We start from the raw sequence: 27,549 nt of genomic DNA on the forward strand, positions 1-27,549 counted from the left end.
CAGATCTAAGACACGCTCACTGAGGTGCTTTGAAGAAAGCCAGCCGCATGACCCCCATCCCCAAGCATAAATAAACTCCAAACAGACTCATTTGCCATGAAGGATGAAATGTGGAGGTGCCGTGGCGCCTGGGTCTCTGCCTCTCCGTGGCTCCTTTCCCCAAGTCATTCTGGTGGGTTTTTGTGTCCCAAAGTTGTCCCTATGCAAACAACAGGTTGAATATTGTAGGTATGGGTTATTAAAGTGTCCCTGGGACAATGGCAGTCTGTGTCCCATTTGTAACGCTTGGATTAATCTTTGGAAAGTGCACACAAAATGTGACATGATGTTGGCTTCCAACATTATTCAGTCTGCATAGCAGCAAATCCTGCCCTGTCTCCCTGGAAATAAAACCCCACAGACCTATCACCGCCATCTAAAAAGGAACCTATCATTTATGCTCTGAAGTAGAGACACCCTGATAGAATTTTGGTTAGGGGTTTGATTTTATAGTTTGGAGAGGCATTTATGATGGAAACAAATTGCATTCTATCAACTTATTCAGTCTCTAGGAAGAAAGTCTGCAATCAGGTGAATCATATATATGCGTACATATGTACATAATGGCTGTAGATGGGGAAATTAAGACAGCCTTTATCTTTCAAAGAGAATTCCACTTAAGGTTAGATTGATAATCCACAACTGGTCCCTGACAGCAGGCAGGATTCTCGACATTACCCCTCTTGCCACCTCATTTCCCCCTTTTGATTTTAAAAGCTCCAGAGGAGAAAGCCAAGGTGCGAAAACTGGCTGAGGGAGGTGCGCTGAGAAGACAGGGTGCTCCTCTCATTTCCTTTCCTTTTTCCTCCAGCTGAAGAGCTTCTGAAGCTTTGAGACTCAGCCTCACCTCAACATTCATCAGAAAATTCTACTCAACTTAGGCATCTTGTGCAGAAAAGGACTAAGTGGCATTGTGGAATTCAGGAAGATGTTTTCTCAAACTCTTTGGTTTTAAGTACATCTCAATATTACAAGGACTATTGAAATAGAGGAGGGAAAAGGCATGCTAAATTATAGACAGCCATCAACCATGGGTGGAATTCCCCTAGAACCAAGTTGGAAACCAACTCCACACAGAGGAAGAATTGGAAGTTGCCTAATGAAATGGAACTGGGGCTGGGAGTGGTGAGTCAGGGCATTGTTCCAGAACAGGGCTTTTAAAGCATGTTATATAGATCAATGTCTTTATCTTCATTATTAGAATCCAATTATTTCCAGTGTAATCTTTTCTGTCTCATAGGGAAATAAGCCATCATCAAAGCAGGTTAGGAATGGCTTCCCTCAAATTCTATGGTACAGATCCATTCTATAGTAATTTTGCAAGTGGGTCCATTTAAAGACCAAAGTAAGCAGAATTTCAGTCTTTGTTCTAGAATGGCCACCCATTTTCTTCTCTTTTTTGCTATTCAGTAAGTAAATTTCATAAATTTTAGGCTGTGGAGTAAATATGTGTTTAAAATACAGCTTTAATCTGTTTGGCATATTGGACATCGACCTAGGGTTTTGTTTGGAAAAGAACATAGTTTCCACTGAAAAAGTAATTACAGAGGGCTGCAGCTACATCGCGTGGATGGATCCTGCTTTCCCAGTTATCTAGAAGAAGTGGGAAAATCCTTGAAATCTGAAGTTTCATGCTTCAGGGACCTCCCCGGAGCAGTAGCTACAGCATCGGGCGGAGGAACAGGTGTCCCTCCAGCTGGGGCACCGTGCCTACCATGAATCCTTCTCTCCAATCCCACTCATTCAGCAAGATAGTGCAGCGATGTTGAGACTGCACCTTGGTCACAGGAGCCCTTGGTATACAGACTTCCAAAGTGCATGTTGCCCTTTCCTGATCTTTCTTCTTGGGCTTTATTTCTCACCTGTGATATGTATACTTGGATATAGTCTGATAGTTGCGTTGCTTTCTGTGTTGTTTGCACATTCACTTTATTTGGAATTCAAAGTGGGGTAGAAGGAAGTATGGTCGGATTTCCCAAAGTGATTTTTGTTCAGCTTGGGCCAAAGGTAAAAGGGGAAGAATACTGATAGCAATGTGGATGGGGAAGAAAATGACCCAATACATAATTTTGCATCACCAACTCGGTTTTCAATTTTTATCTTTGTGGTATAAATCAGATAAAACCCAGACTTACAAAAAGGTGATTTAATGAGATCCACAGAGGAAGAGAGAATCAAGATAATTAGAGGCATCACCAGATAAACCTTATAATATCACTTTCAAGAGAATTTTCACCATTCACCATTTCAAGCATTTTCACCAATTGTTGAGAGAGTTAAGAGAGGACTGGGATTAAAACTGAATTTACTGGGGCGCCTGGGTGGCTCAGTGGGTTAAAGCCTCTGCCTTCGGCTCAGGTCATGATCCCAGGGTCCTGGGAACGAGCCCCGCATCGGGCTGATAGGCAGAGAGCCTGCTTCCCCCTCTCTGCCTGCCTCTCTGCCTACTTGTGATCTGTCTGTCAAATAAATAAATAAAATCTTAAAAAAAAAAACAAAACTAAATTTACTTTTGGGGCATCTTGGTGGTTCAGACAGTTAAGTGCCTGTCTTAGGCTCAGGTCATGATCATAGGGTCTTGGGATGGAGCTGTGTTGGGCTCCCTGCTCAGTGGGGAGTCTGTTTCTCCCTCTCCCTCTACCACTCCCCCTGCTTGTGCTCTCTCTCTGAAATAAAATAAATGAAATCTTAAAAACCAAACCAAACCAAACCAAACCAAACCCCAAGCTTACTTTTGCTGAGAAAAGTCTTTAAAAAAAATTTTTTTTTCTGAAGATCTGAGTAGTGGGTCGGGGTTAGGAAGTGTCATAGGACTTTATATATAAATTAAGATATTTGAAAACAATGCAGATAAAATATAATCATTTGTTATTTTTATTTCCATGGGCTAAGAAAAAAACAATAACACGAAATGCCACAAACATTCAATCTTTTAGAAAGTGTAAGTTACCTATATGTATAGGTTTTAGATACATCTTTGTAAAGAGAGTAGACATTAAAATAACCATAAGGACTTAAGTGGTGGGCTCACTTCCCACCAAAAAGAAGAATAAAACACGTTATATATATATATACATATATATACATATACACACACACACATATATATATATATATATATTTTTTTTTTTTTTTTTTTTTCTTCAAAAGAGGGCTTGACTTTTCACAAAATGCTATTGCTTACAGAAGCCCAGGGAATTGAAGCTAAAATCTCGACAAATGGTACCACAGCGCCACCATCTGGCTTTGTAAAAGAGAGCAGGGAGTCATAACAGAGGAGGACGAAAAGTTAATGTTCTCTTCCCTAAAGAGAGATTGGAGGAAACAAACAAACAAGGGACTCTGTCAGCCCTTGTATTTCTCTCAGCGCTGTAGCCTTGCGTTTGTCACTATTTCAGCTAACATCAAATATTGATGGTGTCAGAAACTGTCCCGATCTCTTCTTCTGTCTCCATTTTAATTTGAAGAATGAACATATTTTTAGTGGGTAAAATCTTTTTTTTTTTTTAAAGATTTTTATTTATTTATTTGACACAGAGAGAGAGTGAACAAACACAGCAGGGGGAGCAGCAGGCAGAGGGAGAAGCAGGCTCCCTGCTGAGCAAGGAGCCTGAAGTGGGGCCCCACTGGGATCAGGACCAGAGCCTAACTAAGGCAGCCGCTTAACTGACTGAGCCACCCATGCACCCTGGAGTGTCTAGAAAAGACTTACCTCACTGTTTTTCACCTTGCCTTTGGGTATGACAATGTTGCAGAAACTTCTTTGCATTTTTTGTTTTTATTTATTTATTGCTTCTTTACATTCTTAAAGCTCAGAGATATTTAGGCTGCAACAAATTCTAATACATCATCAGAAGTACAATTTTGACTCTGAAAGGATGGTGAAGTAGTTTTATTGCATATTTAACAGTCTAATTTCATCAGAAAAAAATTTATACTTCTAAAATTTGAATGCTTTAATTTTTTTTTTACTTTATATTGCAAAGTTTCACAACTGTCCAAAATTACTAAGTAATAGAGTGCCAAATGCATCTATTTTCACTTGCACATCATTTTCAGTGAAGACCTCACAGAGTTGGCTTGAAAGATAAAATGTTAGCTTTTACCATATTTTGCACTCTTGCTGCATCTATATTTGATTAATTCCTGAATTTTACTAAACACTAGTGTGCAGAATGATATCATTATAACACTGTTTTGGGCCTCCTGTGAACAAGGAACTATTCTGAGTGCCTTGAACTTAATGTTAAGGCATAAAGTCTTTTCTGCAAAACTAAGGAGTGCCTTATTTTTATTTCTATTTCATGGATGAGGAAAATTAAATACTGAGACATTGAATAACTTGCCTAGGGTAGCTGACCTGACAAACAATGGATATGAAAGCTGTCCTTTAGACTCCATGTTATAGATGATAACACTAAAACTATTTCCTCAGTGTACAGTATTCTAAAAATATTTAAAATGTCATACTTTCTCATATTGCTGTATTTTCTTTGTGCAAGAACCTAGTGTAAAAATATTGCATTTAAATCATCTTATGAGAAATATTTCAATTGTGTTAATTGTTAAACAACATTTTTTGAAAGCTAACCTAAAAAGCAACCATTATGTATATCCCCACCCTACCTCCCACCCCAAGAAATACACCATGTGCTCAAAATAAGTGACTTGTAAATGAACTTCTAGAAATGGGAACTTTTTGTAAATTGAGGACTTTTTATTTTACATTATTTTCTATTTTAAAGTCTAGGTAATCAATATATTGAACTATTCACCTCATTTTATTGTAGTATGTTCTAAAAAGTAATTAAGAGAAATGCTTGCTAATATTTTAGTTATACACAGAGAAGCCCTTCAGTTTTTTTCTATTTGTTAAAATGTTCAGAGTTTTCTAAAATTCTCTAGAGATTCAGACACTTCTGAAACTTACATTCTATCAATTTTAGAGAGTCTGTGGATATTTGAGTCTTATGTAACAACTGGTCTCCAAAACTACTCATAAATTGATCTCACTGGAATTTTTTTTTCAAATACAGTATAGTGTGTCCCATGTTAATCTAACGGAGATAGAACAAAGTGAGGCTATGTAGGATATTTTACTATAATTTCTATTAATGTTTTGTAAAGAAAAAAATGTGACACCAAGAATATCTTAAAATGTACTTTTTGGTGCTGAATTGGTAAATTGATGTTGACAATGTTGGGGGTCACTGGCTAAGTTCCTTTTTGTGTATTAGATAGGAGAAAGCATTAGCTGAATATCAGGCTAATGAGTCTATAAAGTGCAGTCATAACTGGCGTATTAGCAATTTCTTTATTTAAAAACTAATTATTAGTTGGTATAGAGCTTGGACAATGTCTTCAATATTTCTAAATATTTTTACATATAACGATGGCATTAGTGTTTTTCCTTATTCCCAATTAAATTTCAGAACAGCTACTTTAGATAAGATTCAAAACTATAAGAATAGAAATTTAGAATAGCAATTAAAAATCATTTCTACGGTTATTTACTGAAAATTTGAATTATTAAAAAAAAAACTTTTGGCCATCTAACTAGCATTTGTATTTGTTAATTTGGACTATTGCCAGCATACTAATTATCCATGGTTAAACTCTTACTTTGGGGTAGGATGAATATGAAGAAGAGAAAGATTGTGAAGGGAAAAAAGTTATTTCTCTTTTCTCCGAAGATGCAGATACGGAATAATAAAATGATTTGTTCTCCATCATGCGGCCAAGAACAGTGCAGTTCAGACTCCAGGGGTAAGCCTGGTCCTACCTAGAGCCACCACACGAGGGCGTTGGCGCTGATCATTTTCAGCAGGAGAACAGTCAATAAACAAGCTTTAGATTTCCCTTATGTATATGTGTATGGTGCCCTTCCTAAAAAGATACCGATATTGACTTACATGGTGAAGTAAATATTTTCCTATAAGAATATTTTTTGACAGAATTAAGTTGCAATTTTTTTTTTTATATCCAGTAGGAAGCCACTAGATTAATTATCCTTCAACGTACCTAGATTGTGAAATTTCCTGCTCAGAAAGTCCATTGCCCATCAACTAGCTCTCCATCTTCTTATGAGGCTTTTCTCTTCTTATCCTGAGACTTCAATTCTGAAAGTTCTGGCTAAACCTAGCTTCTGCCTTTCCAGTGTGTTGCTGAATATATCTACCTGGATATTTTACCTTCATTTCAAATATGATGAAATGAATTTTGTTGTTGTTGTGTTTTCTTTTCTTTCTTAGAAAGAGAGTGCGAGCGTGAGGACAGGAGCAGGAGGGGAGGGGCCAGGGTGAGAGAGAATCCTAAGCAGGCTCCTTGCTCAGGGCAGAGCCGGACACAGGGCTCCATCTTGTGACCCTGAGATCATGACCTGAGCCATAATCAGAAGTCCTTGGCTTAACTGACTGTGCCACCCAGAAGCCTCTCAAATATGATATTTTAAAAACCAAATATCCTCCTCCACTCCACTTAAAAACTAATTTCCCTGAATCTACTGTTTCTTCGAATATCCAACCTCAAATTTTTGTCATGATGTTTGTGTGTTCCTTCTCTTTCTACAGTTAAGCCAGCATTAATAAATATGTGCATGTATTTCCCATTTTAACTTGACCTCACCATAATGAACCTCATTAATCTCATGACACTCAATTATTCTGCAAGTAATGGCTCAATAACTTACCACCTTTTGAATACCCCACCTGCTGCTGTACTCTCAACACTGACCTCATCACTATCTGTACCTTCCTGTTGTATTTAACTGTGCTCAAGTCTCTCCCGGCTTTGAAACAGACACCCTTCCCAGATCCCATTCTGTTCTTTTTTCTCCTCTCTTTCATCCCCACGTTCCTTGGAAGAGCAGCGTATAAGCCTTTCCACTTCTTCCACCACCTACAGTCTGGCTCACGCGTCCACCTTTCTCCTCCACACTGTTCTTGCCAAGATCCGGAAGACCTTCCTTCTGCTAGTTGTAATGGGTGCTTTTCCCTCTGAGAGTGCCGTTGACAACACTGACTGCTCTCTATCGAAATACTGACTTGACTCCTGAGACTCCTTGACTCCTGAGACTCCTCGCTCCCCAAGTTTTCTTCCTCATTCTCTTTTATCCAGAATACTCTTCTGTCCTGTGATCAAGCGTTGATCTTTCTCAGGGTTCTGTGTCCAGATCTTATTTCTGCTAAATAGGCCTCTTATTCTTTGGATGATTTTACTGCCTCTCATGATTCACTTACACTAAGAACTTCAGAAAAGGCCCCAAACTTAGACCCAGACCCCATTCCCACCAAAGCTCCCCCCAGAATCATGTCACCCCCTTCTTCCTCTGCAGCTACTAAATGTGACTAGGGCTTGATTGCCACACAAGCTTCCCGACTGGTCTACCTTTCTCAGATCTTGTCCTACGCAAAAGCTTTCTCCAAGGGCAGCTCTAATGATTCTTTAAAATAAGAATATTGGCAAGTCACTACTTCACTCTGAACTCTTCAATGGCTACCTCGTCATGCCTGGAACTTTATTCCTAAAAAATACACATTTTTTAATGTGGTTTATGGAGCATTTTGAGGACTGGTTTTTACCTCTTCAATTTACTCTCTTGATATTCTCTGTTCCCTCTAAGTTCCAATTTGGGGTGACTTCTTTCAGTTCCAGAAACAAATCTTGCCCTCTGGCTTTAGGTCTTTGCATATGCTGCTCACCTCCTTCCTTTTGCCTGACTGACTCTCAATTATACCTCAGGTCTAGCTTGGAATCCTGGCTAGGGAGCTTTTCCTATCCCTGATCTACGTTGCAAATCACGTTGCATTTCCATTACTATAGCCCTTACCACAATTTATTGTCATTGCCTGTTAAATTGTCTGCCTTCCCCAGTAGACTGTAAACACTATCATATTACTAATATTCACAGCTGTTCAAAAATGGAATAGACTATAAAAGAGACTACACTCAAACATTAGGTAGGTGGTTGAATTTAATTTTGATAGTTTTGTCATCTTATGTTCCTACCGCTCTTCATGCGCCATATGTTGCTGCCAAATTATTTGATTTTTCTCAAATGTGTTTTATGCTTTCCTTCTCTGTGAGTTGGACCATATCTTTCCCTTCGCCTAAAAATGCTTTTTCCCCTATTCTGTATCTTTGGAAATTATACTTCTTGTTAAATTGAGTTCCTATTCCATCTTCTCCACAAAGGTTTTTTACCACCCGTGTGAAGAGAGGTCTTGCTTTTCTCCGAATTCTCAAAACACTATAGACTTCTTACAGTACTTATCATATATCATTTAAAATCACTATATTTTGGGGCACCTGGGCTCTCAGTCGGTTTAAGTGTCTGCCTTTGGCTCAGGTCATGATCCCAGGGTCCTGGAACTGGGACTCCTTGCTCAGTGGGGAGCCTGCTTCTCACTCTGTCTGCTGTTCCCCTGCTCATGCCTCTATCTCTGTCAAATAAATAACTCAAATCTTAAAAAAAAAAACACAAAACACAAAAACATAAAATCACTGTTTTTTAATAAAGGAATACCTGGAAGAGTACCATCTCTCCCTTCAATACCTATAATATGTTGCATCCCTTTTATGGAATCCATCATGCTTTGCCTTATGTTGTAGTTAGGCATACACATGACATCTTTTCCATAATAGCTTTGAGATCTTGCATGCTTATGTGTCTATGTTCTGCAGTGCCTAGCATCTTGGCATGTGTGGAGATATGTGTGTGTGTGTGTGTGTGTGTGTGTGTGTGTATAATGGACTTTCAAAATGTAACCAATTGGTTGTCACCTTATTTTCTATCTGTTTCCATAGGACCTTCTCTTTCAAGCCAAAGAGCCTTATTCCTGGCCCCAGACTTGTCCATTATTTTTTCCCATTTCCTCTTTGCACATAGCTGTCAAAATCCTACCTCCTTGGCTCAAATATTTCTTTCTGTGAAGGCTGCCTTAGTACTTCCTGCCAGGAGAGATGCTTGGCCGAGGTGCTTCGCCATTTGTTAGTGGACCATAGAAATGCCGTGGGGGGAAAATGAAATCATAGAGTCACCTGACTCGAGAAGTAATGTAGTAAGATCACCTAGGAAGATGTTTAGGAGGGATGTGTGCTGGGAAAGTCTGTAATGTTTTCCCACAGAGGCTAATGTGTGTTTAAACTTGTCTGGTAGTAGTAAGGCTGGAATAAAGGGGGTCAGGTCGGAGAGCATCATGTGAGGTGACTCAACAGGGCTTTGTTTTTCCAGTGTTTCCATTAGAAGAGGCTAAGAAAGCGGGGAAGAAGACAGAAAGCTCGCTGACATCACTGACAAGAGGAAGAACCCAGCAAACCTGCTGGACTTCGAGCAGTGTCTGTGGCAGATGCTAATATGGCGGGTGTCAGACTCTCTTTCTGTTTTCCAAGCGGCTAAGATGCGCGCGTCATTTATATTCATCTTTTATGAATATTTTATTTACCACTTATAGTTTTTGTATCAAAAATATAGTCAGCTTGTAAGGACCAGCTGATTTTTATGGATCCCCTTAGTGTTCAAATCCTCTTGCAGCAGTGAAGGCCTTTTAAAAGGACTTTTTTTTTTTTTTAAAGATTTTATTTATTTATTTGACAGAGAGAGATCACAAGTAGATAGAGAGGCAGGCAGAGAGAGTGAGAGGGAAGCAGCCTCCCTGCTGAGCAGAGAGCCCGATGTGGGACTCGATCCCAGGACCCTGAGATCATGACCTGAGCCGAAGGCAGCGGCTTAACACACTGAGCCACCCAGGCGCCCCTTAAAAGGACTTTTTACCTTCCATCTCTCTTTGATGTCAGGAGCAGCCTGCCGTGACGGAAAGGGCATGAGTTTCTGAGTGAGAGTGACGTGGGTTTTAATTCCATTTTGGTCACTTACTATTTGCATGAGCTTGGCCAACTGACTTAACTTTCTAGAGACTGAGGTTGTGTTTTGTTTTTAAACTGTTCGATTAGTATCAGTAATAGCAAATTTACAAGTGAAACCTGTAGGTTGCTCCTAGCACGGTGCCCTGTGTATGGTCAGCATGCCCTCCGTCCCCACGGTTGTTAAATTTAGGAGAACATATATATTGGCTTGTAAAGGATGAGAATTGATGCCAAAATGGGCAATTTACACCTTCAGATGAGAATGGATTAAAGCCCCTCCACCTGAAATAATTCTAGCTGAGGAGATAGGCCAGATATTTTATGAAGCACAATTCAGAAATGTATGACTCTGCAAACTACCTTGAAATTCTTACCTTGGGCAGATATTCAATACAACGTGTGTACACAGTTTGGGTGCTATCTCTTTTATAGGAAAAGAAAGAGTAGTTGTGTGTTTGTGAGTGTGTGACTCATGGCTTGTATTTTAAGTGAGACCCTGGGGCAAGAGTAAATTGTAAGGGATCGTATTCTCAAACCATTTGAAAAGCAGGTTTTATCAGTTATTCTCAATTCAGAGAGGTACATGCTACCTATTTCTTGCTTTGTATTTGATATATGACTTTTTTTTTTTTTTTTTTTTTGCTTGGAATTGGGAGACCATCTTTGACCTTTTAAAAGTGAAACATTATCATCACCTGAGTGTTGAAAGACAGTTAAAACTGACAGACAACATCCAGAACCAAATCCAAGTAGTCTTTTTGATGGCCTGCTTGGCGAGATCTAACCTCTTAAACTCTCAGAGGATAAGATTGGTGATGATGAGTATTTCAGACTACCTTTTGATTTTCTTATAGCACTCTTAACTGCGTTAGTGGATGCTTTCTGAACTCTTGAGGGGAGAGATTCAGAACTAAAAGCACACAACAGTTACAGGAACCAAACACGTTAGTTCCACAGATGTTTGATTTCACTTACAGCTCCAAATACACTGGCTTTCACATAGTGGGTGTTTGTAAAGATTGGGCTTATTTTAATCTGTTCCTTTTTTTTTTTTTTTAAAGATCTCAGCGGGGAGCCTGCTTCCTTTCCTCTCTCTCTGTCTGCCTCTCTGCCTACTTGTGATCTTTCTCTCTGTCAAATAAATAAATAAATAAATAAAATCTTAAAAAAATTGTTGAATGCACTAATGGACTACTTGAGAACACGTCGGAGTTGGGATTGTGGCAGTTTGTCAGGAGTGCTATTCGGAGGTGAGGGAAATCAGAACTAGAAGTGAGATATATGAAGAGATCAAAGTGGAGCTGCTTGGACTGAGGCCCAGGGAACCTCACCTCTGCGGAACACCAACCCCATAAATCCCGAGGAAAACCATTCGGAATCTGGGGAGCAAAGTTTAAAAATCATAGATTCTGGATAACCCCTCCCCCGATCTCTTCGGAGTCCCTCACTTAGACACTCCTAATGACAGAAAGCAATTCTTAATTCTATGATTTCTTCTCCTTACCCCTCAAATGAAGAAAAAAAAATAAAGAATTAAACAACCTATTCTTCTGACTAGCACTTTTTGGTAAGCTCCTTCTTTCCTTCCAGATTATTTTATTTTTCTAGCATCTGAATTTGAAAAGTCAGTCATATTTGGTTTCTTTTTCTCTTTTACAGTCCACATTCAGTTAATCTTCAGGTTCTCTCTATTCTCCCTTCAGAACACATCTATCATCTGTATCTTTTTTCCTTTTTGGGCTATTGCAGAAGTCCAGATCACACCTGAATTATTGCACAGGCTTTTGATTGGCCTCTTTATCATTGTGTTCTATGAATTTCTACCAGCTTGATCTTTTTAAACCACCCCTTTGAGAGCATGTTTCTCCTTTGGTAAAAATCTCCAGTGGCTCCCCCTTGCCCACGCTGGAGGTCTCCACACACTCTGTGCTTACGAGTCTCTGCGAACAGCAGCCCGGCCTCAATCTCTCTCTGATGGTTCAGGGCCTGAAATTCAAATGGAGGCATGGCCAGAAATGGACACTCTCCCCCACTCTCCTAGAACACTCAAGATGGTGGCAAGTATTTAGGGCCAAGCGAGGGTGGGAAAGTGGCTGCACTTTGATCCCAAGTTTGGTTGACATCTGGCTCTGTAATCAATCTGCTGGATCTAGTAACAGGCATTCCACTTTGCTCAAACTTCTCCAATGGTGTTTGGGCTCTTACAGCATCCTATAAAGCCTTATTAGTTGGGCCTTGTGTTACCTTCCTGAGCTCTCTCTCTCTCACCCCTCATTCTGATTCAGCCACATGGATCGTTCTCCTGTTCTTCAGATATGCCCAGCACACTCCTGCCTCAGAGCCCTGGTACTAGCTGTTTTCAACATCTGAGAGAATGTTCTTTCCTCAGAGAGCGATGGGGCTAACTCTCTTCCTCTTTCAAAGACTTCAGTCAAATGTCAACTCATCAGTGAGGGCGCTCATGGGCACCTTATTAAAATAGCAAATGCCTACTCTTACTTTAGGCTTCCCACTGTTTTTGTTTTTCTGTACAGCACTTATCAGCTAATCGACTATATGCCTCACTGGTTTATCCCATTTGCTGCCTGTCTCCTCCCATTGACTGTGAACTCCATGAGGGCAGGGAATCTTGTTTACTGCGTATCCCCAGCATCTAGGATAGTGTTTTGCACATAGCAAGATCTTGGTGAACATCTGTTGAGTATGTGAATGAAGGAATGAATGGATGAACAGGATACAGAGCAATCTCTTGAGCCCGGCCTATAGGCTTTCCACATTCTCCCCTGAGCTTTACTATCTGCTGCTTCTGGACATGAAACCCATGTTCCAGACATCGTGGGCTACTGCTCCTCCGAACATTCCCATCTTTGTGCCTTCCTTGCACTGTGCACTCCACTTGGAAGCCCTTTTACATTCCCCCGACCTTTCCATATTCTCTGTGATTTGGCTCAATTTCCACTTATTCTGGGAAACCATCCTATGTTAGGCAGCCTTCTTCTCTTCTCATTGAATATTTTCTCTATCAATTAACTTGACAATGGAATACGTTCTGCATCATGATATAACTTATATTCTAGTCTTCTGATGTTACTCAAACTATGAATTTGTATTTAACTTTTCAAACATTTCTGCTCTGTTTCTCCAACTTTGGGAGCTTTCTGGAAAGGCCAGGTGTAAGTGAGTAGAACTGCTCATGGACAGAATTCCAGACCAGAGGCTCATTTAACCACCCTGGACAGGAGGGGGTCAATACCTCAGCACCCTGGAAAACTTGTTGACTCAGGAGTGTGCCTTGGTGTGCCAGTTAGGAAATCTCTGTCCTACAGTGCCTTGCTCATAGTAGGTGCTCACAAAAGTGTTAGTCAATGGACTGATTGATCTTGCGTCGTTGTTTTGTTCTTAATGACCTCTCTTCAGCTTTACTAAAGTTTATGTACATGTACTAATGTTTGTATTTTTTTAAAGACATAATCATGACTGTAGAGTAAGAATTAAAAACTTCATATAATGATGATCAACAAGAAAATTAATTAAAATATATTAATTGTTGGCGATTGAACTATATTATACCACTTACCATGTTAATTGAACACACCAAAAATTGGAGGTTACACATGTGAGGAGTGATTTTCTGTACTTGTTGCTCAGTTTATGAAGAGTTTTACCATGATATTTCCATGGGGAAACCTGAGTGAGTGAACAGTAAATTTTAAAATGCTTAGTCATGCACCAGTGAGGCTTAGTTATTTTTATTTTTATTTTTAATATGTTCATTTGTAAGTAAGTACAGTAAGAAGTACTGCACTCATTAAACAAGATCATATGTGAATGAGAGTTCTGTATTTGATATCTAATGTTAATTATGTCAGTTAGATATAGGACACGGCTATAATCTATTCAGCAGTTGATGTTCAAAGCTCTCCTTAACATTTCTTATGGAAGTACTTGAACATATTAGAGATTCAATAACTCTTTCTAGAATAATAAAGTGCAATTAAATGAGCTGGATAAGTGATGCCTCTATTTTCAACTTAATTTTAGTGTGTGTGTATTTTTTAAAGACATATCTTGTAGCTAACTTTTATGAACAGATATTAATAGAGGTTTAGCATTAATTTGAAAGTCAACTGTAGTGAAATTTTGGAAAGGAATTAAATGTTTAACTATAAGTGTGAAGTAGATAGAGGTGCCCCTTGCTCCAGGAAGTGGCTGATTCTGAAAAGTTTTATATAATTTAAAGTTTTGCAAATTGAATCTTGCTTATTACACATTAGAGGAACTAATTCTCAAAGGTCCCCATCATGAATCTTTTGTGTAGTGAATAAGCAAGTCGTAGTTCTTTTGTTTTTTAGAAGTGATGTCCAATTTTTAAAAATTAAAAATAGCCACAGATGTAGGCTACTTAATTCTGCAAAATTTTCAGTAGAACCAATTTAAAAATTAGACATAGCATTTCGAAAAACTAAAATGTCCCTTCTACTCACATTTCAAATCTTTTGGCAAGCAAAATATTTATTAAGAGCACTGTTTCTCAACCCTCCCTGTTTCTGATGTTGTATCATTTTTTGATTTTGTGACATATGTTTCTCCTTCTAAAGCATCTGTTATGAAAGCTTAATTAGTTTTTAATTAATGTGAATTAATGTCCTCCAGAAAATGGTGTGAATTTCCTATTTCATTGCAGATCGTTTGAGACTTTTGAAATATTTAGCTAATTCTGAGGCAAGAACCTATAGGGTTTTTCCAAAGGGAAACCAGGCCCTCATTCCTCCTCAAGGCTAAACAGCCATTCCTACAGCGTAGGATAAGTAATGACATGTCCAAATAGCACAACCAGTTTTTTCCGCCCACTCTGAGGAAATTCTAGGAAGTGTGCAGAATCAGTCAAGAGGTGACACTTGGTCCTATCTTGCGTGTAATAGCAAGTCCAGGGAGAGCTTTTAGATAATGAAAAAAAAATTTCTGAAATTTCAACAATTTTTGCTCTGTTACTAAGATTGCATGGCAATAAAACAAATGAGAAAGATTGAAACCAGGGAAATTTGGGAAATTCAGGTGAGAAAACAAGCGACTGCTCCTTTAGTCCGTTTCTATCCTCATGGAGGGGGAATCATTATGTGGTGTAATTGTTCTGTGCCTCTTTGGATCTCTACACAGGGAGCAAAACCATGAAGTTTCTACTCTTCTGGAAGTGCGTGTGGGTTGGAGGCTGTTTTCCTGGATTGTCTTCCTGTAAAAACCCTAATATATACTCATCGGGCTCATAGGTCACACTGTATCCTGAGTCTTAGGTGACAGGAAAGGTTGCCAGGGATCTTAGTTGCAATATAAATAAAAGTTTATACAAGTTGAAACGTCACCTAAAAGGGATTCACTGTGTAGTCCCTTTGAAGCAAATTTAAACACTGAGGAGCTCTACCACAAGTGATTAGACCTGCAGGGATAGAAAAGGAGTTCCTGTGGTCCATATCATCCTGACATGGACATCTGAGGGTAGGCGTATGTCTCTGAAAGGTATGCAGTTGTTGATAAGGAGAAGGGGTGGGTTAAGAGTTTGCCTGGAGCTTATGGGAATTTTCACATTTCTGAAAAGATTTCATGGTCTGGCATCTTGGGAAATCTCCAAGTCTTCTTTGTGGAGGTGATCTGAATCAAAGCAGATAGATTCTATTAGCCCATGAGAACTACTGGGAGGGATTGCCCCAGGGACTTGGAGTGGCCAAGGCCAAAGAGGACTGCAGGGTCTTGGGGTGTCTCATTCCACCTCCTCAGAAAGTCTGTTAGTGGCCGCTGTATCTTGCATGTTGATGTGGGACAAGGAAAGAATTGGGTATTGGAACACACCCAGACCCATCTCTAAGCACATGTGTCCATCTGCGCTGTGTGTGACTGCTTAACACAGTGTCTTCCACAAAATGGGTTTTGAGTGAACACTAATAGAAAAAAATAATAAATAAATCAACAAATGATAGAATTAAGTCTGTCAAATATAGCAAACTTTATTTCCTGATTTTTCAAGGCTAAGTAAGTCGTTTCCATCCAAGGGAGCTCATATGCTACTTGATGAGACGGTATTTACTACAGTTTGTTGAAATGATATCTATGGCCTTACTTGTTAGTAATTTATTAATATCTGATCACAAAGATTGGAAATAGGATTTGTTTTGAGAAATAAAAACATTTTAGAAAGAAGTCAGTTTTTAGTGAGACCATTATATTTTGTCAGTTATCGGGAGACGCATATAAAAGCATAAATCCTATGTTTGCCAGTATGAAAGTTCTTAGCTCTGCCTTATTTACTATGCTCATAGTCCCAAATGTGTTTCTCCACTCCAAATTTCTGATTATAAAATACTAATAATTTGTTATCCGTGTGGCTTGGAAGGTATCAGGTAGGCTAAGTGATCGTCTCATCTTTTTTTTTTTTTAAATTTTTAATTGATGAACCAAAGTACCATTTAGCAAAGTCTATTTTTTAAAGTATTTATTCAGTTGACAACCAATCCGAAATTAAAAGAGATAAAAAGAACATAATTATGAAAACAACAAATTGCCTGTATGTAGCTTGATATGCATGAGGGACGAAAGGAGGTCTTATAATTTTCTAAGGTATGACTGAGTCAAAACCTGTCCATAAGTTCTGATGTGGTTGAAAGTGACAACCAGTTCTCTTAATGATTCACCAAAGGAAAAATTTCAACATCTGAGTAGAATAAAATTACATGGATATAAGGTATTTGTCTGGTTTTGAAATAGCAAGGTTGGTGTAAGTGGTGTGAACAGACCAACGATAGGCTAAAGGAAGTAGCTCTAGAGAGAAGCAGGATCTGGCCTGAGGTCTGCCCCATGCTCTGACATTGGGGAGGTAGCCTGAGAAGTTCATTCAGGTGCTGTACTTGGCCGCAGACAGGAGAGAAGGTTCCTAGAGATTTGCAGCCTAGGCTTGGGGAGGGAACTGGATGGAGGCATTGTCCCTGAGCCATCCCTGCATTTAAACCCATGAGGACCCGTGGATATGACTGAATCATGGCAGAGTTAAATAATAATAATGAAAAAGGACCCAGTTTTAAGTCTTAGATTGTCAAACATCTGGGCAAGCATCTTATAGTCTCTTATTTGCAAAACCAGAGAGAGAGTCTAGATCTGTATAGTTCCTCATAGTTCCAACATCTTAAAAAAAAAAAAAATCACTTTTAATAGAATTTTAGAGCAGCAAAGATTTTAATCTAATTAAATATATTTTCAGATATATATTCACTGAGTGAGTTAAATGCTAGACAAAAATATTGTTGATCAAATGAGGAAAATAACACTGTATTAGAAATAATCTTGAACTCATTAATTTTCAAATTAATAGATTCAACATGACAAATATTTCCCTAATAACAAAACAATCATTAATACATAAATTCTAAGTGTAAATACCCTTAATTTTCTTCCTTCCTTCCTTTCTTTATCTCTTTCTTTTCCTTCCTTCCTTCTTTCCTTCCTTCCCTCCTTCCTTATATGTAACAAACCATCACCCTTTTATCCTCATCGTGGTTGCATTGTTTAAATGAATCAGAATAACTCTCTCCCCAAAAAAGTGCTCACAGAGACATCACAAATAGAAATATATGTGAAGAAAAGCAAATATATTGTTGGTTCCAGTTGTTTCAAAGAGCAGAAAGGCAGTCTTTCATTGGTTTAAGACACACACAGTACTGTTTTTAGAGAGCCACTCCTTTTGGCACAGTTCTGCTAATAAAACGTCACGTGCTTCATGCTTTACTTAACTCAAGATAAATTTTTAGAAAAATTCAGTTCATTCTGTGAGAGAGTAAGCACTGTCAAATTTTATAGTTAAGACTGCAATGGTATGAGAGCAAGTTTAGAAAACATTTTTATTAGACAAATTATTTAGACAAATTATACACAGAAAGCTCTGCCACTCATAACTGAGGCCTCCAAAAAGTATTTTGTGTATTCGTATAATAGGCAATACATCAAAATAGGCCTATTTTAAATATTGTACATGGTTAACAGTTTGTTGATAGCTAAAATCACGGCAACATCTGGTATGTCCCTATATAGCTTGTTGTAAAGAATTTTTTTTTTCTTTTAAAATCAGAGTTATGAATGAGATCATGAGTGTTACAAGGGAAAACAAGTCGTGCATGCACTTAGGTACTTGTTACCCTGGAAACAAAATGGTTTTTGCATGATAAGAAAATTTTCTGCCTTACACAGTAGACAATATTTGAAGATTTAGTACAAAAACAGTGACAGTACAAGATGCTCCCCAGAACAGAATTAGCATCAAAATATAATATACCTTAAGAATATACCTTTTAATTTCTCCTAAAGCAAATCACATAGGTTGATTCCTATATCAATCCTAGCTACGGAATGAATTAGATTAAAATAAGTGTCTGGCTGCGTGAAAACACAGGATAAGTTCTTGCTTCCTACTTACCACATTTTAATGTAAGGGTTACAAACAAAGTTCATTCTCTATTTCTAATAGGTAAGAATGCTACTTTAAAAGGGTTGTGCACAAAGAGCCACTGTGTTTGCTCTCGCCCTCCTATACACTTGGCACGAATGTAAAAAATACATAACTCCTCCAAATAGAACTGAATAAAAAGCAGGGGAGGGTTAAGTCAAGAGCCCAGTATGGTCAGAACATTTTCTTCTTTAGGGTAACGTAGGACAGTAATTAAGGCCACATCAATATTTCTTAAGGGCTCCCACCTCTCCCCAACTACAGTTGTATTGATTGGCTTTCTGCTTTGGAAGAGAATTTATTAACCTTCAATGATCTACGTTTCAACTCTTCTAGGGCTCACTCTATGTGCTGCTGTGGACGTGGTCCGGCTGATAGCATTTTCCACTTAGATAATTCATTAAAAGTAAAATTATCAAGGTTAGCTTTATACACTGCTGAGTAACAAATGCGAAACCTACTCAAAGGAGTTACATCTAGGAACAAATATTAAATCGCCCTGGATGTTTTAATAACAAAAGTATAAAATATTCTCTGTTGGCAAACAATGCGAGTCAGAAGAACATTAAAGCAACCTGCCCTTTCTAACCGAAAAGACCCTCTGCCTGTACATAGTTCCTGTATACAACGCTTTTTTTTTTTAAACTAAAGCTTTATTAAATGAATTGCAATAGCAATGGCCGCCCTTTAATATATACACACATTATATAAGTGCATATATATGTATATATAGATGAGATACTAATTTCTTTAACACAATAGAGGCTTCTGCCATATGATAAAGTTTACTGTACATAAGAAAAACTTTTAATACTGTACAATCACATAAAGGTCATATGCACTGTTGCAGTGCGAGAGGAGTTTTAACTGTAGTCTTGACTGGCATATTAATGGCTTTTTTTGTAATCCTACAAAATTGCATTCTCATATTATGTGGCCTGAATGGTCTTGAAGTTATCTTATAAACACTGCAGGGGTTGCCTTTGGTCCACAGTTAAAGGACACTCAACAGCAGTGGAGCGTTGTATGGATGCAGCAGAAGAATGTAAAAAGACTGAAGTTATTGCAATTATAGTTTTAAAAATAGAGAAATGTTATGTAAGAGGCCTTTATGTAAAATTAATCCTGCATAAACTTTTAGTATACTCAGTGCACATTTCCTATACTTGAAGTACAGTATATGAAAAGCGGACTAATAGGATCCTAGTACACTCTATTCTGGGGGAACACGTTGAGTCATGAAAAAAAGTGGAGGGACATGTACAGAAAGAAAGGGAAAAAGAGAAAGAAATAGAAGAGAGAGAGAGAGAAGAGGGAGAAGGTGGAGAGAAGGAACTAGAATTGTTACTAATAATCCTGATTCTTTTTTTAAATGTTACATCCATGTTAGTCCCACAATATTACAGTTGCTCCTTGCAAAGGGAGTCCTACGAAAGAAACAGTGAAGAGATTTTGTTGGATGTTCATATGGAGGTGCCTCGGTCTGGGTCATTACCCAGATTGAGCCCCAGGGTAGGAGTTGGTTGATAAGGAATAGATGACATTGTTTTTATAGGACTCCTGAAAAAGCCCCCATTAGGTGCCCTGTGCCTAAAAGGGCCAGTTCGGTGCTCGGGCACGTTGCCAAAGGCGAAACCAGAGGCAGCTTTAGCTGATAGTGTGCGGCTAAGAGTCTGGATCTGCTCTGGGATAAAGGTTGTTGTGGTGATATGAGTGTTCCTGAAATCACTGATTTGCTCCAGTGCTTGTCGTGTTGGCAAAGTGTCAATGTCCAGAGGGGTCAAGTCAATTGACGAGGTGGAAAACTGTTTATGGGGGCTGTCGTCATCTGTGCACAAGCTATTTACACGTCTATGGAGGTGCTCCAGGTCAATTTCCTTGTCATCCTGGAGATGAAGAAAAAGAAGATAAGGTTCTCATCAGTACTAGCTTCCATGGTTAAAAAAAAAAAAAAAAAGTAGTTCAGCAAACATGATAGGTAATCAACTGAACTTTGGGATTTATGCATTTAACAAGTCTCTATTGAGCACCTAGTATGAGCCAGGCATTGCGCTAGGTTCTGGGGGGTACAAATATGACTCTGAAATAAGGTTTTCTATAATAAATATTTTTCTTGCACAAAAAGTTCTCTACATGTCACATGCAACTACAAAAATAGGGGAGCGATTGCCTTCTATGAGATCAGGGACAGACCTAGGCAAAGCTGTACAAGTAAAAAATATGGTTTTAACAACTTGCTCCCCCTCCACACCTCTTCTTTCCATGTGCTTCCTCCCTTTTCAAGGTGTCTCCCTCCAAGTTGGATTTCTGTTCTTTTCTATTATTCCCTCCCTAACCTTAACTTTCCATTCTTTGTGGTAGGTGATACGATATGCTAGTTCACACTAAAGTGTTAGTGACTGTTAAATGGTTATTTCTCTTCAGGCCAGAGAGATGTGAGATTATTCAGAAAGAGCAACATTCAATACAAGAGAATCCATTTCTAATTGAGGGATGTCATTACACTCGAGTTATTTAGTACCTGAATGAGGCAATATTGTGAGGTCAGTGAGACCTTCAGAGACCTCTTCCAGTCATGACCTGCGAATGACAGCTTTGGTCTAGGGCCAGGTTTATGCTAAATGGCCTCTAAATCAAAGATGCTTTGAGCTATGCTAATGGAGTCTTAGCAAGAAGGTACTTAATAAAGGCAAAGGAAGAGAAATCTCAGATTTCTGGTGTTGAAACCAATTCATAAATCCTTAGGATTTTCACTTAAAGTGAGCATTAAAGCCCAATGTCTGAAAAATAAAACTGGCAAGAAAAAAATGGTCTCTTATCAGTCATGTTTATAGCCAAGTTCAATAAATTAAATTCATGACGATTTAAAAATACCTATTAATCATAAGAAGAGAAAATATTTATTCCTAGATCTGGATTAGCTGTCATGAGTTAGAATGGAGTATGTATTTTTTTCATTGTGCTATTATAGTGCTCCTCAGTGAAAAATATTTTGATGTGCATCACTGTTTTTCTTTTCCTTTCTCATTTTAAAATCCAATAAAAAATATCCATTAATGCAATATTATCACTGAGACGTTAGAGGGTTGAGAGATATAATTTTATGGTTCCCACAGCAACTGTAATGTAGTCATCCATCAACAGATATAATAATGCAAAATTTTAATATCATATATAGTAATTCAAAATATAAGGAGCTTGGGGAGTCCTTAATTTCCAGATTTTTGAGAATATGAAATCTCAGCTATAATGTTGCACTAATGTGGTCTTTTGCATTGAATCACTGTCAATAGAGAACCCAGAATCTTATTCCATAAAGAAAACACCACAATGAAACCTGCTTTTTAGTTTGTACTCTGCTAATTTAGAATATATGATCATTCAGATAGGTAAGAAGCTAAGTTTTATCTTTGGTAAGCCAAGCTTTTCCTTATATATGTTGGTGATCAATTTTGCATACAAGGCAGTAGAAAGGAATTCTGAGGTTACTTTAGAAAAAAATCTGTTTAAAAGAATATAAACATGTAAAAATTCATATGAATATGAGAAGTCATTTTTATTTGTGCATTAAAACAGATCTTCTCGGGGTATGCTCTAACCATCAGTTAGCCAAGGTCTAGTTACAGAAAGTTTCAAACTGTCCTTTGAAACTATCCAGCAGATCAAATCACACAACAAATTCAGGTCATTTTCCATTTCAGTTTATGAAACTTTAGTGAATGAATATGATTTCATTATTAAAAAAATTTTTTTCACCTTTTTGGTCCAGTAGAAAAAAGATAAGTTAATCAAGCAATTTATTTTAACTTCATATTTTCTCTGCTAATTTGTAAATTCCATGATTTTTGATGAAAACAAGGCACATGCTACTTTCAAAGAGATATTATGTGTAACTCTGCAATTATTCTTCCAGACCTCTGAAAAAAATTCTAATTTTATTTTATTAAAAATTTAATCCTGGATGATTCTACTCTATGGATTTATTAAGCTTAGAGCCATCAAAGAGCTAAAAACATATGATCCCTTCTATAGGTCTACATACAGATAGAGGGAAGGAGCCACTGGGGGTCAAGAGACAAATTGTGATTATTTTCCTATGGCATCGTATAGTCCAGACTGAATCTTAGAGATACAAGTAATTTACCTGTAAGTTAAGCAACTTATTGAAATAAGATGACAAGCATCTTTGTGAACTGGAATTCAAGGGAATCACCCTTTAAGAAAATCACTGAATGAAAGTCTACCCTGAGATGTGGCAGAATTTTAAAGCCCTTGATGGCACATGAAATGAGTCTTTTCAAACACTGCAAGTCTCTTCTTCATTTATCTGGGATGTCCTAAAATGGTCATTGGTATTGGCATTATTGATTTTTATAATTCATTTTCAATATTCCAGGTAAGAAGAAACAAGGACTACCCCCAACCCATTATCCTCTTCCTGGTGATTACCCTCCCTGGAAAGACCACCCACTTGTTGGCTCCACTGAGCACCGAAGCGCTCAATCAAGTACCTCTTTCGATGGGACCCGGGAGCCTTTCCTCTTGTTCCACCACGTCTCCAGCATGGCTATAAAGCAGGAGAGGACAATTCCAGCCGCCAGGATACAAAAGACTCCTGCAAAGCTCTTTATGTCCAGGGCACCTCCTTTCTGCTTTGTGTCCACTGAGGAGTACAGATCACACTGGCCATTCTTTGGCCACCATTTGTGCTTCAGGATGTCCATGTCACCGTTCTGCTGAAGCTCCAGGATCCTTGGGGAAAAGGACACAGCCGTGTGTTAGTGCAGACTTCGTTATTGCTTCGGCCCACAACACAACCATTTATAATCCCACCGCTAAAGGATGGCGGCTGTCAAGGGGAAATGAACGTACAGATTAGCCTGCAGATGGACTGACGGGACACTGAAAAAGTTATTGCTCTGACTTTAGAGACAGAGGTGTGCCACAGGCTTTCCTCTCCCCCTTCTGTACCCTCTCTTGCTCCCTCCTTCCTTCCTGTTCTTCTTTTTAAATTTTATTCTATAATTCTAAATATCCATACCCCCCCACCCCCCGCTGCTTTGTTGCAATGTGTTTTTACAATTACATTTCAGAGGCACTGTTTTTATGTGACTTCAAGCTGCTACAGTTCTGTGTTCCCTCCTTCCATGCAGAATGACGCTCTGGATCTTAACGCTTTTATGAGGAACGCTTTGCTGCTTAGAGCGAGATGCTGGCATAATGTCGCCCAGCATATGTTACGCACAAAGAAATTCAATTAAAAAGTCTTCTATTATTTAACACAGTGTGGGAGAAAGCCCTGGGACAAGTTTGAAGTTGATAAAGTACATCATTTTTGGTTTTTCACACAACTGATGTAGTTTCCCTTTCAATGCCAAAGGGGAAAATAATCTTACCTTGGAGAACAAGAAGAAAAGTTGACCAGAGGCTTTTAGAAGTAGTTAAATTCAAATAAGAAATACTCTTCTTTGTCTCCTTTCCCCCCCGCCCCCCGAGTCTGGGGCCAGCTGCAGCTTTTTAAAAGAGTGATTTTTCATAGAGGTTTTAGTCTCATTTCCAAATACTCTTTAGGCTTTACCCTAGACCAGTCTACCTCTGGCCCTCCCCTAGGTGTGTCCCCCTCACAGGGTGAGAATGGCCAAGGCCAAGGTCATGAACTTGTCCAGAGTGTGCACCGTCCTCAGGGATTCCTAGGATTTCCCACCAATTTCCCACCTAAATGGTCAGAGAGCTCCTTCAGGACCTGGGAAAACTTATTCCACACATTTCTTCCTGAGGGCGGATCTCACAGCCTCAAAGGCATTGCAGGTGTCTAGAGGGATGTTCAGAGAGTGTGGCCTGAGTTCAGATGTACGAGCTCAGGCGTGCACACCTTCGTGTGGGCGATCCTTCACTGCAGGACAGAGCTGGAGGTGGAAGCGAGGGGGCAGGGACCATCTCGCTGGGCCACCAGGCAAGTGCAATCCTCCAAACTAGTCACAAATTAGAAACTCAGACCTGACCTCCTATGGGCATGAAGGTATATTTGTCAAGATAAGAGGATTGAACATATTTTATCAAAGAGTTTTTTGCTCAACTTATAATTTGCACATAGCCTTCGGATATATGGACTTCTACTTCTCCCCTTGTCCTAGGTCTTGGGTTATTTGGGGAGAGACTACTTAAAACCTTAGAGAGAAGAACGATGTCTATTCAGAAAAAGTAAATAACTCTTTGGGTGGTGCATTGCCTTTTTACCTGTTTCATGTCATCCCTGTGTTAAGAATGAGTTAAAAGATAATGGCTAGGGGTGTGGTGAGCATTCAACCTGAGTCAACCAGGAATAAGTCCAGCCCTGAGGGCTGTGAGGGAGAGTTGATCTCATCCCCAGCGCCTCAGCTGACACCCTAGGATGGACATTGCCCTGGAGCTTCCCTTATAACTTGGACTTCTCCAATTTTATGATTTTGCTCTGTCTAAAGCTCTGTTGCTCAAGAAGTGCAATTAATTAGATTAATTGAATTTACCAACATGATTATGAATATTGATGGATTACATTTCACCCTATTTCCTGCCTCTTCTCAAATTTATTTGTATTTCCAGAATTTTTAAAAATTGTGTTCCATGGGACACTAGTTCCTAGAGGAGCTTCTGCAAGAAAAGGGTTTTGTGGCATTAACTTTGAGAAACACACTCTCAGAAATTTACAAAGAAGTCAGCATATTAAAGCCTCTAAGAAGACCTGTGGAAAGGAACACTTGTATGATTTTGTTTAATTCGGCATTTCCCAAAATTACCTAACTTTCCTTCTTTTTTCATTTTTTTCTCCTGTAATAATATATCGTAATAATTCGTGGAGCTAGAGTTTTGAAGAATACACTTGAGAAATAGTGCCTTTGTGGGGCACTGGGCTGGCTCAGTCTAGAGAGCATGAGATTCTTAATCTCAGGATCATGAGTGTGAGCCTCACACTGGGCACTGAGCTCACTAAGTACATACATACATACATACGTATACACATACAAACTGCCTTAAAGTTTGGTTTTAAATAGAAATAGTAGGAACAACTACTTGCGGAAACCAGCAGCACTGCATTACATATTACACACATCTGTAATCTTTAATCGCAGCATCAAAGTTGCTTGCTTGGCCTATCTGCAAATATATTCAAGTCATGTTGGCAAACTCATTAGCTATTTGCCTACCTAAAGGCGCTGGGGAATCAGAACACCACTGAATACCTTGAAGGGAAAATTTAGTCATCTCGAAAAAAATAATATTTTTGGGGTGCCTGGTGACTCATTTGATTAAGCATCTGCCTTGGGCTTAGGCCATGATCCCAGGGTCCTGGGAATGAGCCCTGTATTGGGGGCTCGCTGCTCAGCGGGGAGCCTGCTTCTCCCTCTGCCTCTAACCCTGTTCGAGCTCTCTCTTGCTTTCTTTCTCAAATACACTAAATCTTAAAAAAATAGTATTCTTGAATTCAAGATTATAGGTATACATAGAAATAAAAGGAAACTACAGCAACATTTGCTTAATGAGAACATATCCAGGCACAAAACGGCACGCAAGTTTCCCAGCCAGCCTCCTGCTCCCCAAACTATATAGGTCAATGTTTGTAGAAGTGGAAGAGTTTCCCTTCACAACACTTACCATCATTTATAATGATTTGTGGTTCCTTGATTGTCTGTTCCCCTTTCTGGAATGTGGACTCACCATCTTCCATCCTGCCTCACACAGAGCAGGGAAGGATTGATTGATTGAATTCATTCAACATGGTTTTTGATGAAAGGATGCTGTCCTCAGATTCTACTTTTTCTTATCACTGATGCAATTTTCTAACTTATCCCACTTCTTCCTATTCATCTATCCAGTCAATAAATATTTAGAGAGTGGTCTCATGCCAGGTATTGTTTTGGGGACGAAATTTATGTTAAACCACACTGCACATTCAGCCAAAATGGCCTGAGCAACAGTGTGATACTGTTTCATGTTAATTTATTCTTTCATTCATTCCCATGTTCATTCAGGAACCAGTGATCGCCTACTCTTGTCTCCTCAGTGGCATCTGGTATCACAATGTGTCCCTATCATATCTATAACCTGAAAAATGATTTGGTTTTAAAAATGATCATTGAGATATACACACATACTCTGTGACACCCATTTTGATGCAAATAAGAGTAAAGGGCCTTAAATCCAAAGAATTTGCTTAATTGTGGAACTTTTAGGTTCAGCAAGCTGGGGCGTAGGAGTTGCTGTGGGGGAAGAGTGAGCAGACTTCTCTATTTGCCCTCACACCACAAAGATGTTTTTATGTATGGCCAACCTCAGAAAGCACAGAGGCATTACACGGACACCCCATTTTGGAGGACAGGCAGAACAACTAGATTGTAGGATCTCTCAGTCAAGCTCTGAGTAGCCCACAACAGGGTCTAGGAATACAGGGTTGGTGGAATAGAAATGTTGGAAGGGAATGAAAATATTTCCTAAGCTCAGAGTTCTGCCATAAATTTTTGCTGCAGAATTTAATGCTCCTGGAAATTCCATTAGAAAAGTGTCACTACACTCTCCTTTTTGCCTTTTAACAAAAACCTATTTAAGTACTAGATAAAGGAAGCTTAGCAAAATCTAATGCACTGCCTTAAAGACAAATTGGATGAGCCCTTATATAATAAATGAGGATATAATATATTTCAAATGTTCAAAAGCACTGGCATCTTTAAATGAAACTTGAATCATACCTAAAGGAAAGTTCTGTATTTTAATTATGAGCATCACTGCTGCGTGTGTGTGTGTGTGTGTGTGTGTGTGTGTGTGTGTGTGTGTAACATTGCAAGAATCTAGTTTCACTGTTCTTACTGGGTACAGATTTTTAGTTCCATGGAACGATTACTTTTGCTGTATTTACAATTTCCACAAGATGGCAGTCTTTGCTCACAGAGAACAATGTATTTCTGCCATGAAATACGAAGCGGTGGGTCTGAAAGGTGTTAGTTACAGCGCTGAGAAGTATCAACTTCTCAGCGCTGTAACTATTAGAAAGGAAGTTGGACATTAGGCTTTGGTGAACAATTGGATGAGTGAAACCTCTTCTTGGAGTATAGTCAGAAAAATTCCTGCCATTTTCACTCCAGAGTGATGAGAGCCATACTTTAGCACTTTTGAGAGTCATTGTGGTG

At 38.8% G+C, this 27,549-nt stretch overlaps 1 protein-coding gene across 4 annotated transcripts in view; it reads right to left on the bottom strand.

The window, feature by feature from the left end:
* Nucleotides 1-27,549, bottom strand: part of GRID2 (glutamate ionotropic receptor delta type subunit 2) — a 1,534,703-nt gene that overhangs the window by 15,345 nt on the left and 1,491,809 nt on the right. For 2 of the 4 annotated variants that reach the window (XM_045997866.1, XM_045997865.1), the window contains 2 exons: nt 22,900-23,140; nt 17,768-20,274 (listed from right to left, as the gene is read on the bottom strand). In XM_045997866.1, the coding sequence (XP_045853822.1) occupies nt 19,852-20,274; nt 22,900-23,140 (664 nt within the window). In that variant the 3' untranslated portion in view covers nt 17,768-19,851. Of the gene's footprint in view, nt 1-17,767; nt 20,275-22,899; nt 23,141-27,549 lie in introns of those variants that run through there. The other 2 variants (XM_045997867.1, XM_045997868.1) reach the window with 1 other exon arrangement.

This window comes from Meles meles, chromosome 2, assembly GCF_922984935.1.
Source record: "Meles meles chromosome 2, mMelMel3.1 paternal haplotype, whole genome shotgun sequence".
Taxonomy (NCBI): domain Eukaryota; kingdom Metazoa; phylum Chordata; class Mammalia; order Carnivora; family Mustelidae; genus Meles; species Meles meles.